This window comes from Rattus rattus, chromosome 8 (genome assembly GCF_011064425.1).
Source record: "Rattus rattus isolate New Zealand chromosome 8, Rrattus_CSIRO_v1, whole genome shotgun sequence".
NCBI lineage: Eukaryota > Metazoa > Chordata > Mammalia > Rodentia > Muridae > Rattus > Rattus rattus.
In genome coordinates, this window is record NC_046161.1 from 61,207,226 (window position 1) to 61,220,956 (window position 13,731).

At 43.1% G+C, this 13,731-nt stretch overlaps 1 protein-coding gene across 1 annotated transcript in view; it reads right to left on the reverse strand.

Annotated features, from left to right (window-relative positions):
• Positions 1–777: 777 nt before the first annotated feature.
• Positions 778–13,731, reverse strand: part of Rab8b (RAB8B, member RAS oncogene family) — a 70,508-nt gene continuing 57,554 nt past the window's right edge. Inside the window, exons 4-8 of the mRNA XM_032911546.1 lie at positions 7,594–7,671; positions 6,076–6,165; positions 4,505–4,570; positions 2,065–2,115; positions 778–1,271 (exon numbers count right to left, since the gene is read on the reverse strand). Coding sequence (XP_032767437.1) covers positions 1,179–1,271; positions 2,065–2,115; positions 4,505–4,570; positions 6,076–6,165; positions 7,594–7,671 — 378 coding nt within the window. The 3' untranslated portion in view covers positions 778–1,178. The remainder of the gene's footprint in view (positions 1,272–2,064; positions 2,116–4,504; positions 4,571–6,075; positions 6,166–7,593; positions 7,672–13,731) is intronic.

The window sequence follows — 13,731 nt, forward strand, 5'->3', positions numbered from 1 at the left end:
TTGAAAGCTGAGACCTGAATTATGTGCTCTACTGAAAAGACAAGATTTCTGGAGGATATGCTAGGTCTAATTACTTTTATTTTTTTAAACCCCAGATAGAACAAAGAATCATTACTTTGGGCATTACTAACATTGTCTTTTAAAGTTACATCAACATGTTTAATCTCTCTCCATATATGTAGTTTTCTGCAAATTAAAATCTAAAGCTAACCTCTGTTAACTCTCACAGATGGGGATTATGGTTAAGAAGTGGGTAATGTAAGCTAATGGGTGAAACTCAGAAAGAATATACTACACGTTGTAATATGACAAGACCGCAGGTGGATGTGGAGAGAAAGCTGTGATGACCACGTCTCTACCCATGTGAGATCGAAGCTCATGAAGCTCACAGGCAGACAGAAGTGCCTGCATATACCACCGGCTTTAGATAGTAGATAAGGACAGCAAGTCACACAGGAGAAGGACAGCACAGAGCCCTCAAGCAGGGAGGCTGCAGTGCTTTGCAGAGGCTGTTTCCACAGAGGACACAGAGCAGCCAACGTCAAAGGGACAGAGCCACTCAGGGGTGAGCCCGACTGATCACCCCTGACAAGATGACAATGCCATGGCCTCTGGATAGATGGGCGTTTTTATAAATTTTAAACATTTATCAAATTTAATGAGTTTTAGGAATACTACAAATCAAAGCCCTTCGATAAATGCTACCAACAGAAGGACTTTTGGCCACGTGACCCAGGCCAACCATCCTTTAATTTTAGCAGGTCAACCTCTGTTTACTGCTCTGCCATCTTTAAACATCCCCAAATATACAAGTCTAGAACTTCAAGCCCCAAAATGCTCAGTTAAGAGTCTGAGATTATGCTGTATCAGGGAAAGGCTGACACTCATGTGCAAAGAAAGACAGCAGCTTCCAGGACAGGTAGTAAAACAAGGAAAAACCAGTTAGGTCCTACGTGTGTCTCCACGTCATTGCTTCCATGTTTAAAGAAAGGAGCCCGCTCTTTTGCTAGGCCACAAGGCTGGGATCCACTTGGCGGTCTGTGTTGAGAGGTCAGAGTTCCGGGGTACTCTCCGCAGCAGCCGGGTGAGGTGACTCTGAGGCTGGGTAGCCTGTGCTTTCAGAGAGGCGGGGAAGGGCCCTCTAGGTATTCTGCAGTCTCTCAGAAGTGAGGAGTTCATCAAAGCAGAGAACAGCGGAAGAAACTGGTCTTCTTAGACCGGCTTTCTGTTATTTTCACTGGCCCACCTGCTCCTGATGAATTGCTGTCATTCTGAAAAACAGGGTATGAAGTTGCTAAGGAAACCAAGATTTCATGGTCTGACCCCAATTACCTACAAAGTAAAAGTACAGAGTGGGGAACACAAGCTACAACACTCTTGTCTGTGCTCACTGGAAAGTTCTATCAGAAGGGAAATTAGTTAAGGCTCAGCACTGTCGTCTTCTTTGCATGTAGTGGATTAAAAAGAGAAAAACACTCACAGGCTAGCTAGCACTTCCGCTTTAATCATGGGTTAGGCAGAACGCTCCTATATCTAGTTCAGAGCAATTTCAGCCATGGCCTGAAGGGTGTCTAAGATACTGATGGAGACAGAGCTGACACAGTAGACAGTCCGCTATGAGGAAGAAGAGTTGTTAACAGAAGGAAGATAATTTTCATCAGGACCCATGTTAAGATGAACTTCAGGGTGTTCATTCATCACTGACAGCTTCAAATTGATGCCAACTTGAGCAACTCCAAAATCATCATTATATAGATAAAAATATGTATTTTATGAGAATTGAACTAGATAATCTTATGAAAAAAAGCAATTTCTGCTGTTATTATTTTTACTATTCTGACAAAAATTCAATTAACTACTCCTTCAGAAGCCAGAGGAAAGGGCTGAGACAGATGTGATGCAGAAACAACCCTAAAGCCATAGAAATTAGAACCATGGTGCAATCATATGAAAGCCTAAGAAACAAATAAGCTTAAGATGAGTATATTATAATCATACTGTGATTCTGTTGAGGCCAAACTAAAAGGCCATATCATGGAAATAAAAGCTGTAAGTAGTACAAACCATTTTTCTGTTGAGTTTTGTCATTATATCCCGTGCAAGTGTAAAAAATGCCTAAAGGCAAAACAAAAAAATATTGTTAATAGTTATTTTTCAAAATAGAAATATAGATTTTTTATTTATTTGTTAATATACCACTTCAGGGTTTTTAATTGGAAAAGAAATATAATTAAAATCTTAGCATGTCCATGCTATTTACTTTTTCAGTTACATCATATTTTACAGTGTTGTCACATTGTCATTCATTCATCAAATATTTTATGCATGTAAGGTCTGCCACAACTTCCTATAATGGCATACACTGTGTTATGGGTAGCTTCCTCAATACACAAAGAACAGGACAGGGGCTGTGTCTAAACCACCCTTTTCCCATAGGGAAAGGGTTCACCCTCTGCCCAGATAGTTGTCTTAGTTAAGGTTACTATTGGTGTAATGAAACACCATGGCCAAAGCAACTTGGGGAGGAGAGAGTTTATGAGGCTTACACTCCCATGTCACAGTTCATCATCAAATGAAGTCAGAACAGGAACTCAAGCAGAGCAGAAACCTGGAGGAAGCTGCTTACTGGCTTGCTCCCCACGGCTTGCTCAGCCTACTTTCTTATACAAACCCAGGACTTGCACCCCAGGGATGGCACCATCCACAGTGGACTACATTAGCATTCCTTCTAGGCTCCAGCCAACAGTTAGGTAGGCCTGGCCTGCTATAAAAGGAACTGTTTGGCCTCTTCTCTCTCTGCCCCTTTTCTCTCTCTGACCCATTTCTCCCTCTCTCCTTCCTGCCTCTCTCCTTGTGTTCCTGGCTGGCCTCTTCTCCCCCACCCCCTTTTCTGCCTCTACTCATTCCCCATACCCCCAAATAAACTCTATCCTATACTACACTTGTTGTAATGGCTGGTACCTAGGGATGGGGTGTGCCTGAGCATGGACCCACTGAGGTACCTGCTCCCACCCAATCCCACAGCTACAAAACATCCTTAGCCTTATAAAACACATCCCACCAATCACCGACTAACAAAATGCTTTACAGGCTGTCTATAGTCTGATCTTATGGAGGCCTTTATTAATTGAGGTCCCCTCTTCTCAGATGAGTTTAGCTTGTTCAAGATGGCATAAGACCATCCAGCACAATGCTAAGATCTACTTTAGAAACGAATGAACAATCATGTATTAAACTATAGCTCTGCCATCTATCTTCACAAAACCTCTAACTTTTCTTTCTGACCTCTTTCGAGGAATACCTAAGTATGCAGAATGTTCCCTGCCTTAATACTTCAAAACTGCTGGTTCTTAGAACTCAGCTAAACCCTACCCCCAACCCGCACCCCTGTGGAAATCAGTTTAAAGGAAGCAAGAAAACCCAAATAACTGAATCTTTTTTTTTAATGTCATTATTTTCACTCTGTTTCCACAGAGGTATGAATTTTGTTTTGTGACCATGATGGGTGTGGAGCGGCTGGCACAAAAAATGCCTGCCTTGGTTCCATAGAAGGAAATTTGCTTTTCTTTTTTTGTTTTTGTTATCTATGCCCATGAAAATAAATCAATGACAGTTTTTTGTTTCTCAACACTCAGTAGCCAACCTAAAACATGAGTGCTGGTTATTTTAAAGAAAGAAAGGCTGTGGCAGTTCCAGTGACTACTAAGGCCGTTTAGTCTTGGGAAGGAGAAAAGAGCGAAGGGTCTCAGATCCAGAAGCTCAGTTAGAGCACCGTCAGGATCATTAGGTACAGTCCCACCTCCTGTTACACATAAGTTAAGAAATAGATCATCTAGAGCTTTCTGTGACAGGTTTTCTTTACAAAGTAGAAATACCGACGATATTCTGTGTATTTTTAAAATTGATCATAAATTATACCTCTTTAAAAACCTTAAATGACCTTTAAAATTATTACATCTTATTTCCTTGTTATGCTTGTGTATGTGAGTATTTTTGCCACACACAGAAATGGCAATCAAAGGACATGGATCCCAGAGCTCAAACTCAGGGGTCCTAGAAAGCTCTTCACCCTCTGAGCCATCTTGCCAGCCCCCCAGATAACCTGGCTTTGATGACTAACGTAATGGAAATGTATTAAGACTAATCTATGAAAAAGTTTCTTATACCCACTAAATGCATTACAGTGCCATGCACAATCTGCCTCAAATGTGTACACAAAGGGAATACACTCAAGAGACAGCAGCTTACTTCAAGTGGTTCAACTTGTCTGCCACAGAGTGCACGGTGACAACATGACAGAGGACACTGGAGTCTGCGTTCCCAACCTCACAAACAAACGGCTGCTCTGAACTTGAGATGAACTTGTGTCTCCTCTCTCCTGAGAACCTTAATTGAGCATAACCCATGTGGAGGCTGCATGTTAGACACCCGGCGAGCAGAGCCCATGTAAAAGCCCAGGGCACAAAAGGACACAGGAGGCTTCCAAGGACCCCACATTCCTTACCTCTTCTACATTTGTACTCGATTTTGCACTTGTCTCCAAAAATTTAATCCCATAGTCAATTGCTAACTGAGAGACAAACAGAAAATCAAATTTAGTGAAAATGGCTTGGATGGACAAAGCACTTAGTAGATTTTACATGTTCCAAGAACCTATGCCAGAACTCCTATGGTTCCCAATGTTTTTGTTTTCTTGTACTGTGTCTTACGTTTTATAGTTTAACTTAAGTCTAAAAATGACACACCATCGACTTAAAATGTTATGTTAGAAATTTGTGCTGTTGTACGTGTGGGTCTCTAAAACACACAAGAAAACCCACCAGATGGAGTCTCACCCTTAGCACCAGCCTGGGATTCATTTACTCCTCCATGTACTCTCTGGAGAGCAGAGCTCCCCAGAGTAACCATCTTCCTTCTCCTCTCTGAAAGAACTGCTCTGTGACTGACACAGGGACAAGGAATTGAAGTGCATATTTTACAAATCAAAGTAGATCTGGCCTCTAGGTCCTCCCAGCATCCCTCAGTTTCTACCTGAGGTACCCTGTCCCCAACCCTAAACTCTCCAGCCCAGGGGCTGGGCTGCCCTTCTCCCAGAGACTCTTCCCTATATAATCCAGACATCTCTCACTCTCCTGTGTGTTCTCTCTCTCTCTCTCTCTCTCTCTCTCTCTCTCTCTCTCTCTCTCTCTCTCTCCATTCCTCCCTCCCTCCCTCCTTCTCTTCTCTCTGCACATACCCTTTCTCCCTTTCTCTTACCAATCCATCCCACCCCTACCCCTCTGCTGGCCTCCTCGAGGCAACTCCCCTGGCCTCAAGCCTTGGGGCCAGTGAACTCACCCGAGAGCAGCTTCCCAATAAACCTGCCTTTTATATAACCTAATCTAGCTTGAACTGACTCGTTTCACTGGTAGGGAAATAACCTATCAGGAACAACAAATGTGAAATCTTTTTACATTTCCATGTATTCTTAGAGTCCCCATCCAGACAACACTACTCAAATTAAATGTAGGTTCTTAAGAGCAGGTTGATAGGCTGAAAAACAAAACACGTTTTGCACCTATCACTGGAGAAAAATTCCAAACTTAAAAAGGAAAACCTTCTCAGGAACTGAGAAAATACCACAGGAGTAAATATGTGTAAACAATAATTGTTTGCTCTACAGACTTTAGGCAGACAGGCGCCTGTAAATGTCACCTCTTATGCCCAGCAGCTAACCTGTACTACACTCTTAGGAAAAATAACAAACTGGAAAGTGAGTGTGGCTGAAATGTCACCTACCCTAGTACTGAATTATCTTAACTTCAGAGCTGGGCTTTTCACACGGATCTAAAGGAAAGAGCCCGCACTCAAAGCTGCAGGGTCCTTAAGAAAGGCCAATCTGTGTCTCCCTGCAGATTCCTTAGGGGTGAGTCATGACCGGATGCTATAAACAGGGTTGATTTGAATACTAATTCCCACTGTTCAAGTATAGACTACTTCTCACTGTCGTTAGAGCCAGTTCTTACAGGATTAAAACAGTATTTACTAAGAGCGAATGGGGGAAGTCTCATCCTTTATCCACTGGCTCAAACTTACCTTCTCCCCTCTTTCTTTCGACACTTGTCTTTTGTCGTTCATATCACATTTGTTACCCAGGATCATTCTTTCAACATCTGAAGAGGCGTGCTGCAGGGTAAAAACAGCTCCTTATAAAAGCAGCCTGAGAAAGACCCCAGCAATTCAGTGGGAAAATCCTAACCTGTCAGAAACGGGCGGTGTGTTCAATGACAAGACCATCCTTCGTTCAACACAAGGCCCAGTCAGAGAAAAGTGTAAAGACAGAAGGGAGAATTACTTCAGCTCAGATCCTTAACAGGGCCCATGCCAACACTTCCTAAAGGCTCACACTCACTCTCATAACTCATATATTAAATATATCTTATGGCTATCTAACAGTCAAACTTACCAAACAGTTGAAGACAAAAAAACAAAACAAAACAAAAAAAAACCAAAAAACAAAAAACCCCACAAAGTACTGAGTCATCTAGTAGAGAAAGTAATCTGGGTTCTGAACTATTTAAAAAGATCAACTATGTTTGGGCTCATTCAAACGTGTTATTTCTTAGTCAGTGTTAGCAAGTTAACATTTCTTCTAGGCTCCGCCCAACAGTTACTTAGCAACAGCCAGGTAACAGCCTGGCTTGCTATAAAAGGACTGTGGCCTCTCTAGCCGCTTGTGTGTGTGTGTGTGTGTGTGTGTGTGTGTGTATGTATGTGCGCCTGTGCCTGTGTGTGTGTAAGGATGACACTGGAAGTGCTCTCTCTCTCTCTCTCTCTCTCTCTCTCTCTCTCTCCTCCCTTCCTCCCCCACCTCCTTTTTCTTTTCTTCCTCCCTCCCCCTCTGCTTGTTTCAGGTCAGCCTCTTCCCTTCTTTCTCCCATCTCTCTCTCTGTCCTTCTCTGTCCCCTCTCTTTCTCTGCCTCTATTCCCTTCTCAACCCCACTTCTCATGCTCCCCCAATAAACTTCATTTTATACTAGACCTGTGGGGCCCTCTAAGGCGCCCCTCCTGCCACATCATATGTTTTACAAAACAAATCACTCATTTTTTTTTTTTCTGAAATGCTGTGGAGGTTTTAAAGAAAACAAGACCAACTATCCTGGAGCTAACCCAATTTTCAAATATCTAAGGAGGATAAAATGTTAGAAAGTTGCAGAAGTAGACTCATTGCTGCTGCTGAAACAGCCAGGACTCAGACATCTTAGCTGTGACTCTGTCTTGAGAACCAAGTCACTTCTTCCTTGCCTGTTTCCTCAGTTACAACACTGGGACCTGAGTTAGGTCGTATCTAAGCTCTGACCCGAGTCTAAATATAACAACGCTCCTCTGTCCACTGTCTACAGACACAGTCCACTGTCTACAGACACAGTCCACTGTCTACAGACACAGTCCACCATCGAGATCTAGGTGCTTCTCTTCCCCTCAGTGGACAGGGTGGGCCTCTCTTGCCCATTCCGTTCCTCAGTACCTCTGCCACCTCTCAGAGAAAGCAACAGCCTGCCACATGTGCCCAGCAGGCTTCTGAAAGCATTACCCCTTCCCTTTCATACACACCTCTTCAATGTTTCTTATCCAATTTTTAATATTGTCAAAGGATTTTTCATTGGTGATGTCATAGACCAGCATGATTCCCTGTGGGAAGAAAAAGGCTTTATGTCACACTTCATATACTACCAACTCCCAATCAGGACATGCCTATCTGCCTCTCTTTTGTCCATTTTGGTCTTTAAAGAGGAGTAAGTTTGAAAAATACAGAGGCAAAACCAAACTACTTCCGCTCTCATGACACTGTATCTATAGACTCTATTAACATCTTCCTGGTTAACTTTAGTGAATTAGCGATTGTGGGAACGTGAGCTGCTCTTTCTACCTGACCTCAGGTGATAATGATCGGCACCAACTGGTGTTTCAGCCCTGGCTGGGACAGACGGGGACAATGACTGCTGAGAGGATGAGAGGCATTTCCAGGGCGCACTTGCTTATTACAAATGGAAATGATTGTCCTTATTCCTCCTCTGGAGACTGAGACTATGCTGTTTTAAGTTGTTTTTCTTTCAATACAAGCTAATCACAAATGTTACCATTTGTTTAACACTAATAATCATGAAAATATAATGCATTTAGTACATGGGTTAATTAAAGGCATTGCCATCGTGTTTTTAAAGATTACCCACCTCTGTGTTAAATATCCAAACAGTGCCATGAGAGCTGATCATGGACGCCCTTACAGAAAAGAGACTGGAAGAAGTTAAGGAAGAAAACGGGGAGGCGGCTGAAGACCAGGCAACAGTTCCAGGAAAGCAAACTGAGGATAATCTAATAAGCTGGTGCATGAGAAGAGATCAGGCTCTGAAATACCGAGTCATGGCATCTCCAGACATTCTTCAGTACTTCAGTACTCTGTGCTACGTCTACAAGTATCACTCACTCCATTCGGTAATGCGTAGTGGGCTGGTGGTCCAGTGGCAGAGTGCGTGCCTAGCATGGGTGAGGCCTGCAGGCTTGCTCTCCAGCATTGTAAGAGAGTAGATAGAAAGAGAGACAGAGAGACTGATTCTAAGGCTGACTGTGTACATGGCTGAAATCCTAATGCTCAGGAAGCAGAGAAGAATTTCAGGCCAGCCTGGGCTACATAGCAAAACTTTATTTAAAATATTCACACACACACAGACCCCCTCTCCCCCACTAAAACAAAACCCTACCAACTCCCAAAGATTTGTTAAGTATCTACTGTGTGCCAAATACTACACTTAACTAGGTATTATGAACAGGGAACAGGAAACCAAGACTCCTTCTTTTCATTAACAACTAGCAAAGAAAACCGACCGATACACAATTAACTAGATAATTGCTGCAAAGAAGCATGGGGAGCTTTGAGCTAAAACACCTGGGACACAGCCTTATCTGCTGAAGTGACTCAAGCAGTGAGGGGCGGTTTCTCTGAGAAAACAAGTACAGCCAAGGCATGAAGACCAAGTAGAGTTAATCTGACAAAGGGGATGATAGGACTGGTGACAAAAGAGCCCACAGTACAGGGAGGATGCAGGGAGGATGAATAGCTTTCTGTCTTTGAAGGTCCAGGATACACTCACTTGACTCAAAGAAAGCTTAGCAAGATGCACAGATAGAGCTACTGGGAAGAGGGACAAGATGGGTTCAAACAGGCGAGCAGGGCCAGATATCCTTTAGTGAACACTGTCTAGACACCAGCTGTTAGGGATTTCCTACAGTCGTCACAAATTCTCCTAAGTAAAACAGGAGTGTAAGTTCCTCCCAATCTTCTGCTTTTCCTGTACTATCCTGTAGTAAAGGGCACTAAAACCAGGCAGCCGTGCCAACACCTGGATGTTTCCCTCATAGCTAGGTCCCGGAGATGCCATGACTAGATTCTCAGACCTGACCTCTTTCCATGCACTAGCTTATTAGACTCCCCTTTGTTAGCTTTCCTGGAGCTGCGGAGCCAGGCTCCCTGCTTCTTGCTTTCGTTCTGACCCACCTATGCCTCTTCTCTGTGAGCACAGTGACCGTCCCATGTTCAAACATTTGCAGTTGAAACACCGCACCCCCCACAGTTCTCAGAATTAAATTCCACAGCAAAGTCCTGCACAAACTGGCTTCCAACTGTCCAAATATATACAAGTCACATAAAACACAGACAAAAAAGCCAGGAAGTAAAAAAACATTCTCTCTCAGCTGGGCTGCGGTGGTGCACACTCTTAATCCCAGCATTTGGAAGGCACAGGCAGCAGATCTCTGAGTTTGAGGCCAACCTAGTTTACAGAGTGAGCTCCAGGGCACCCAGGGCTACACAGAGAAACCCTCTCTCAACAACACAGAACAACAAAACAAACCAAACAAATGTAAAAACTAAAACAAAAAATTATCTCTCAGGGTAGTAGGATTTAGGATTTCTTGGCATTCTTAAAGCTTTTTTTATACCACTTAAATCCACTTTTTAACAGCCAGGGGAAAATATTGTTGGCTTTGTTTCCTTCCTTCCTTCCTTCCTTCCTTCCTTCCTTCCTTCCTTCCTTCCTTCCTTCCTTCCTTCCTTTACACAGAGTCTCACTATGTAACCTCGGGTGACCTGAACTTCCTATAGAAACCAGGCTGGCTCCACCTCAGAGACCTGCCTGCCTATGCCTCTTGAGCACTGGGAGCAAAGGTGTGCTATTGTTTAAATGACAAGCAACATTCTCCTCTACCCCACTCTTCCTTGCCTCAAATGAACATTTTACTTTAGCTATACACTGTAAAAATTTTTTTAATTTAAAATTTTTTAATGTAGAAAAGTACACATTTTAAAATGAAAAAGTATTTAGGTTTTATGCTACCTATAATTTACCACAATAAAAAAACACAAATGACAATAATTACTGCTACAGAGTATTTAGCTATCCACAGTTAAAATTAATCAAATAATCTCTATAGTAATATTATCCTCTGGACTAATTAATCAAGTTTTAACATTCATGTGCCCTGTCTGCCTCAAATGTCCCTTCCCTTGATAACATGACCGTGGTGTGAGGGGCAAAGGCTCTCAAGCCAGAATCTTCTAGCTCAGGGGCTACTATGTAATTAGTAGGGAGACCCTGGAAGGCAGTATTTTAGCCTTCTCAATCTCGAACATGTGGCTGTTCTGAGGAGCTACTGAGATGTTCTTTGTAAACCACCTAACCCAGACCTCAGGACATAACTGGACTCAACGAGCAGCAGACATTTGTTACCACCTTGCCTCTGATTTCAACAGCAAAAGCCTTTTAGCTTTTCCTGAGTTCGTAAAATTAATATGGATCTTCTAGGAATAAAAATTAAGTATACCAGTTAAACTTTATGGATCTAGTATAGTCTACAATGAGAACTGTCGCCTAGGAATTCAGAAAAGGTTGTTGGTCTGTGGGAAATAACAATGACTTAATGATATGGCCCTCTTTCTCTTATAGCCTAATTGTCCAATCAAGGTTTACTGTAAAGGCAGTAGGAACATGGAAGCCTGTGAAGTTGCTGACATGTTTAAAACAATCTACATAGTGGCAGACTCCAGAAGATTGTCACATGTCTGATCCAACCAACTAGAGCTTGCAATGACCACCACCTACTGGGAACAGCATACTCCATGAAAACACAATAGCTCTACAGCTCACTGACACAGATAGCCTGGGAGATCCAAGACTTCAACAGAACAGCATTTCCTGGAGAGGCTTCCACTGATTCACACCAGCAGCAGGTATTTACTGAGTATCTACCATGTCAGGAACTAACACTGTACACAGCAAAACAAAAGGGAAAAGCAAAGCACGAAACCCGCCTTCTGAATGGAGAAGTCAATAATGTATGTCCGGCATAGCAGTGGTCATGACCATACGGAGAGACAGGAAGCCAGATGAGGTGTCAGGAACATGAGGAAGCCAGATAATCCAGAGTCTAAATCAAGTACACATCCCACTAGCCTATTTCTTCACACCATCAACTAGACAGAGCTAAACAGCCAAGGGAGACACTTGCTCCACAGGTAGATTCCTGCCTACCCTCAGGGAAAGGGAACAAGGCTAGCATGACCACCTAGCCCCAGAACAGAAAACAATGGCGAACAGAAACACAGTATGTCTAAGATACTTCTAATCAAAGTTAACCATGGACTCATCAACACATGTATCCCTAGAACCCACAGGAGTCCCTTCCCTCTGATTCCAATCTAAGCAAAGTAAAGGAGCAACCATTGTCTTTTTGATAATGAAAACTCTTTATAATCTTAATGTCATCTGTTCCAGCAACTTTGTTTGTTTGTTTGTTTGTTTTTTTGCCTTGTTTGTTTAGGGTTTTTTTTTGTCAATTTGACATATGCTAGATTCATCTGAGAAGAGTGAATCTCAATTGAAGATTCCCTAAGAATCTCCGTAAGACTGGCCTATAGGGAAAGCCTGCAGAGCATTTTCTTACTGGGACTGATGTGGGAGGGTTCAGCCCACTGGGAGGTGGGGAGGTGGTCCTGAGGTGTCTACAGAAGCAAATTGAGCATGCCATGAGGAACAAGCAAGTAAACAGAGCTTCTCCATCTCCATGGCCTTGAGTTCCAGCCCTAGCTTCCCTGGATGACAGGACTACAAGTTATAAGGCAAAATGAATGTTTTCTTTCCCAAGTTGACTTTGGTCACCATGCTTTATCACAGCCATAGGAACCCTAAGTAAGTATCACAAGGCCGAGTGTGGAGAACACATTAAGTGGCTAGTAGTATGCTATAGTGTTAAAAGGAACCTTCAATCTTATGTAGAAGGAATGAGTTACTGATACTCAAGACAAGAGTATGTGGACAAGAGGAAGTAGGGGAGAGGGGGTGACAGTACAATAGTGGAAGGACCTGTGGACCTCAGTTGTATCTCCCTGGATGCAAAGGTTAGCTATGTACCCCTTTAACTCTGTTACCCTATCATTCTCATGACTACTGCAGTCACAATAGCTAGTACCCTACAACATGCCAAGGGCCCCATGAGCTTAATGGTTTAGCTTTCAAAGACTGCCAGACCATACCAGGTTTCATCAAAATTCAAGGCTCAAACTTGGGCTTGGCACATGCCTACTTAACTTACTTGGTTTCTGGTGCTAGAGATTTAACATCGGGAATGTTAAACACATTCTACCACTGAGCTATATCCCCAGACTCCAACCTAAAGGCTAGCACTAAAACTCTAACATGGGTCTGACAGCTCACACACCTCTGATTCTGAGTCACATGTCCAGCACTGTGCACATAAGTCCTGCCAGAACCTATAGGTACTGTAAATGTATTGGAGAAGCATGTAAGGACAAAAGACAGTCATGTAACAGAGCTATGATAGGAAGGACATGGCCAGGAGTAGCCAAGAAGGGCCCTGGCAGCCAAGGTCCTCTAGAGTTATCAATCATTCGGCCACTCCTAGCCAGTCAATGAGACTCCAGAGAGACGAGCCACATGCAAGGCCGGGTAGCAGGGATGTAGGATGGAGAGGACGTAAGGTGACATGGCTATAGTGCTGAGGGACACAAGGAAACAGGAAATGAACACCGAGTCTCAGGGTCTGGGGCCTAAGACTGCTCTCAAGTGCTTGTAAAAGGAAAAAAGATCACAAAAATGTAAAAATACCTCAGCCAAAAGAAGATGCATTCTAGGATAGCTAAGAGTTAATGGTCTAATTACTTACTATAAAGACTAATAGCAAAACATTACTAAAACCGAAATACAGTTTTAAAAAATTTTTTTTAAATCTCTTGTTTTTAAATTTAAAAATTTATTTTCCTTCACTTTACTTTGCAGGATAGTTTATAGGGATCAGATGAAATCCTGGCTCAATGGATATTACTGCCTTAGACTCATGGGAATTAGCAAGGCCTACCCTGGATCAGACTCAGGGAATCTGCAAGCCTTCCCTGTCGGGCTCAGGGACCTGGCAAAGCCTTCCTCTGGTCTGTGTGTGAATGCTGACTGTCCAGGAAGCACGGATGGAGATGCAGCTTCCCCATCCAGACGTTTACTGAGAACTGCTGCTGTAATGAGACCTCCTACCGAGACAAGCTAGCCCACTCTTCTGTCCAGAACCAGCAACGCTCTGAATGGTGTGTGTAAGTGCTGCTCCACCACAGTGAGCAAGGGCCACCACTCTCAGCTTTTCTGTACGTGTGTCTGTATGTCTGTCCTTTCCTCAGGTTTCCAGGGC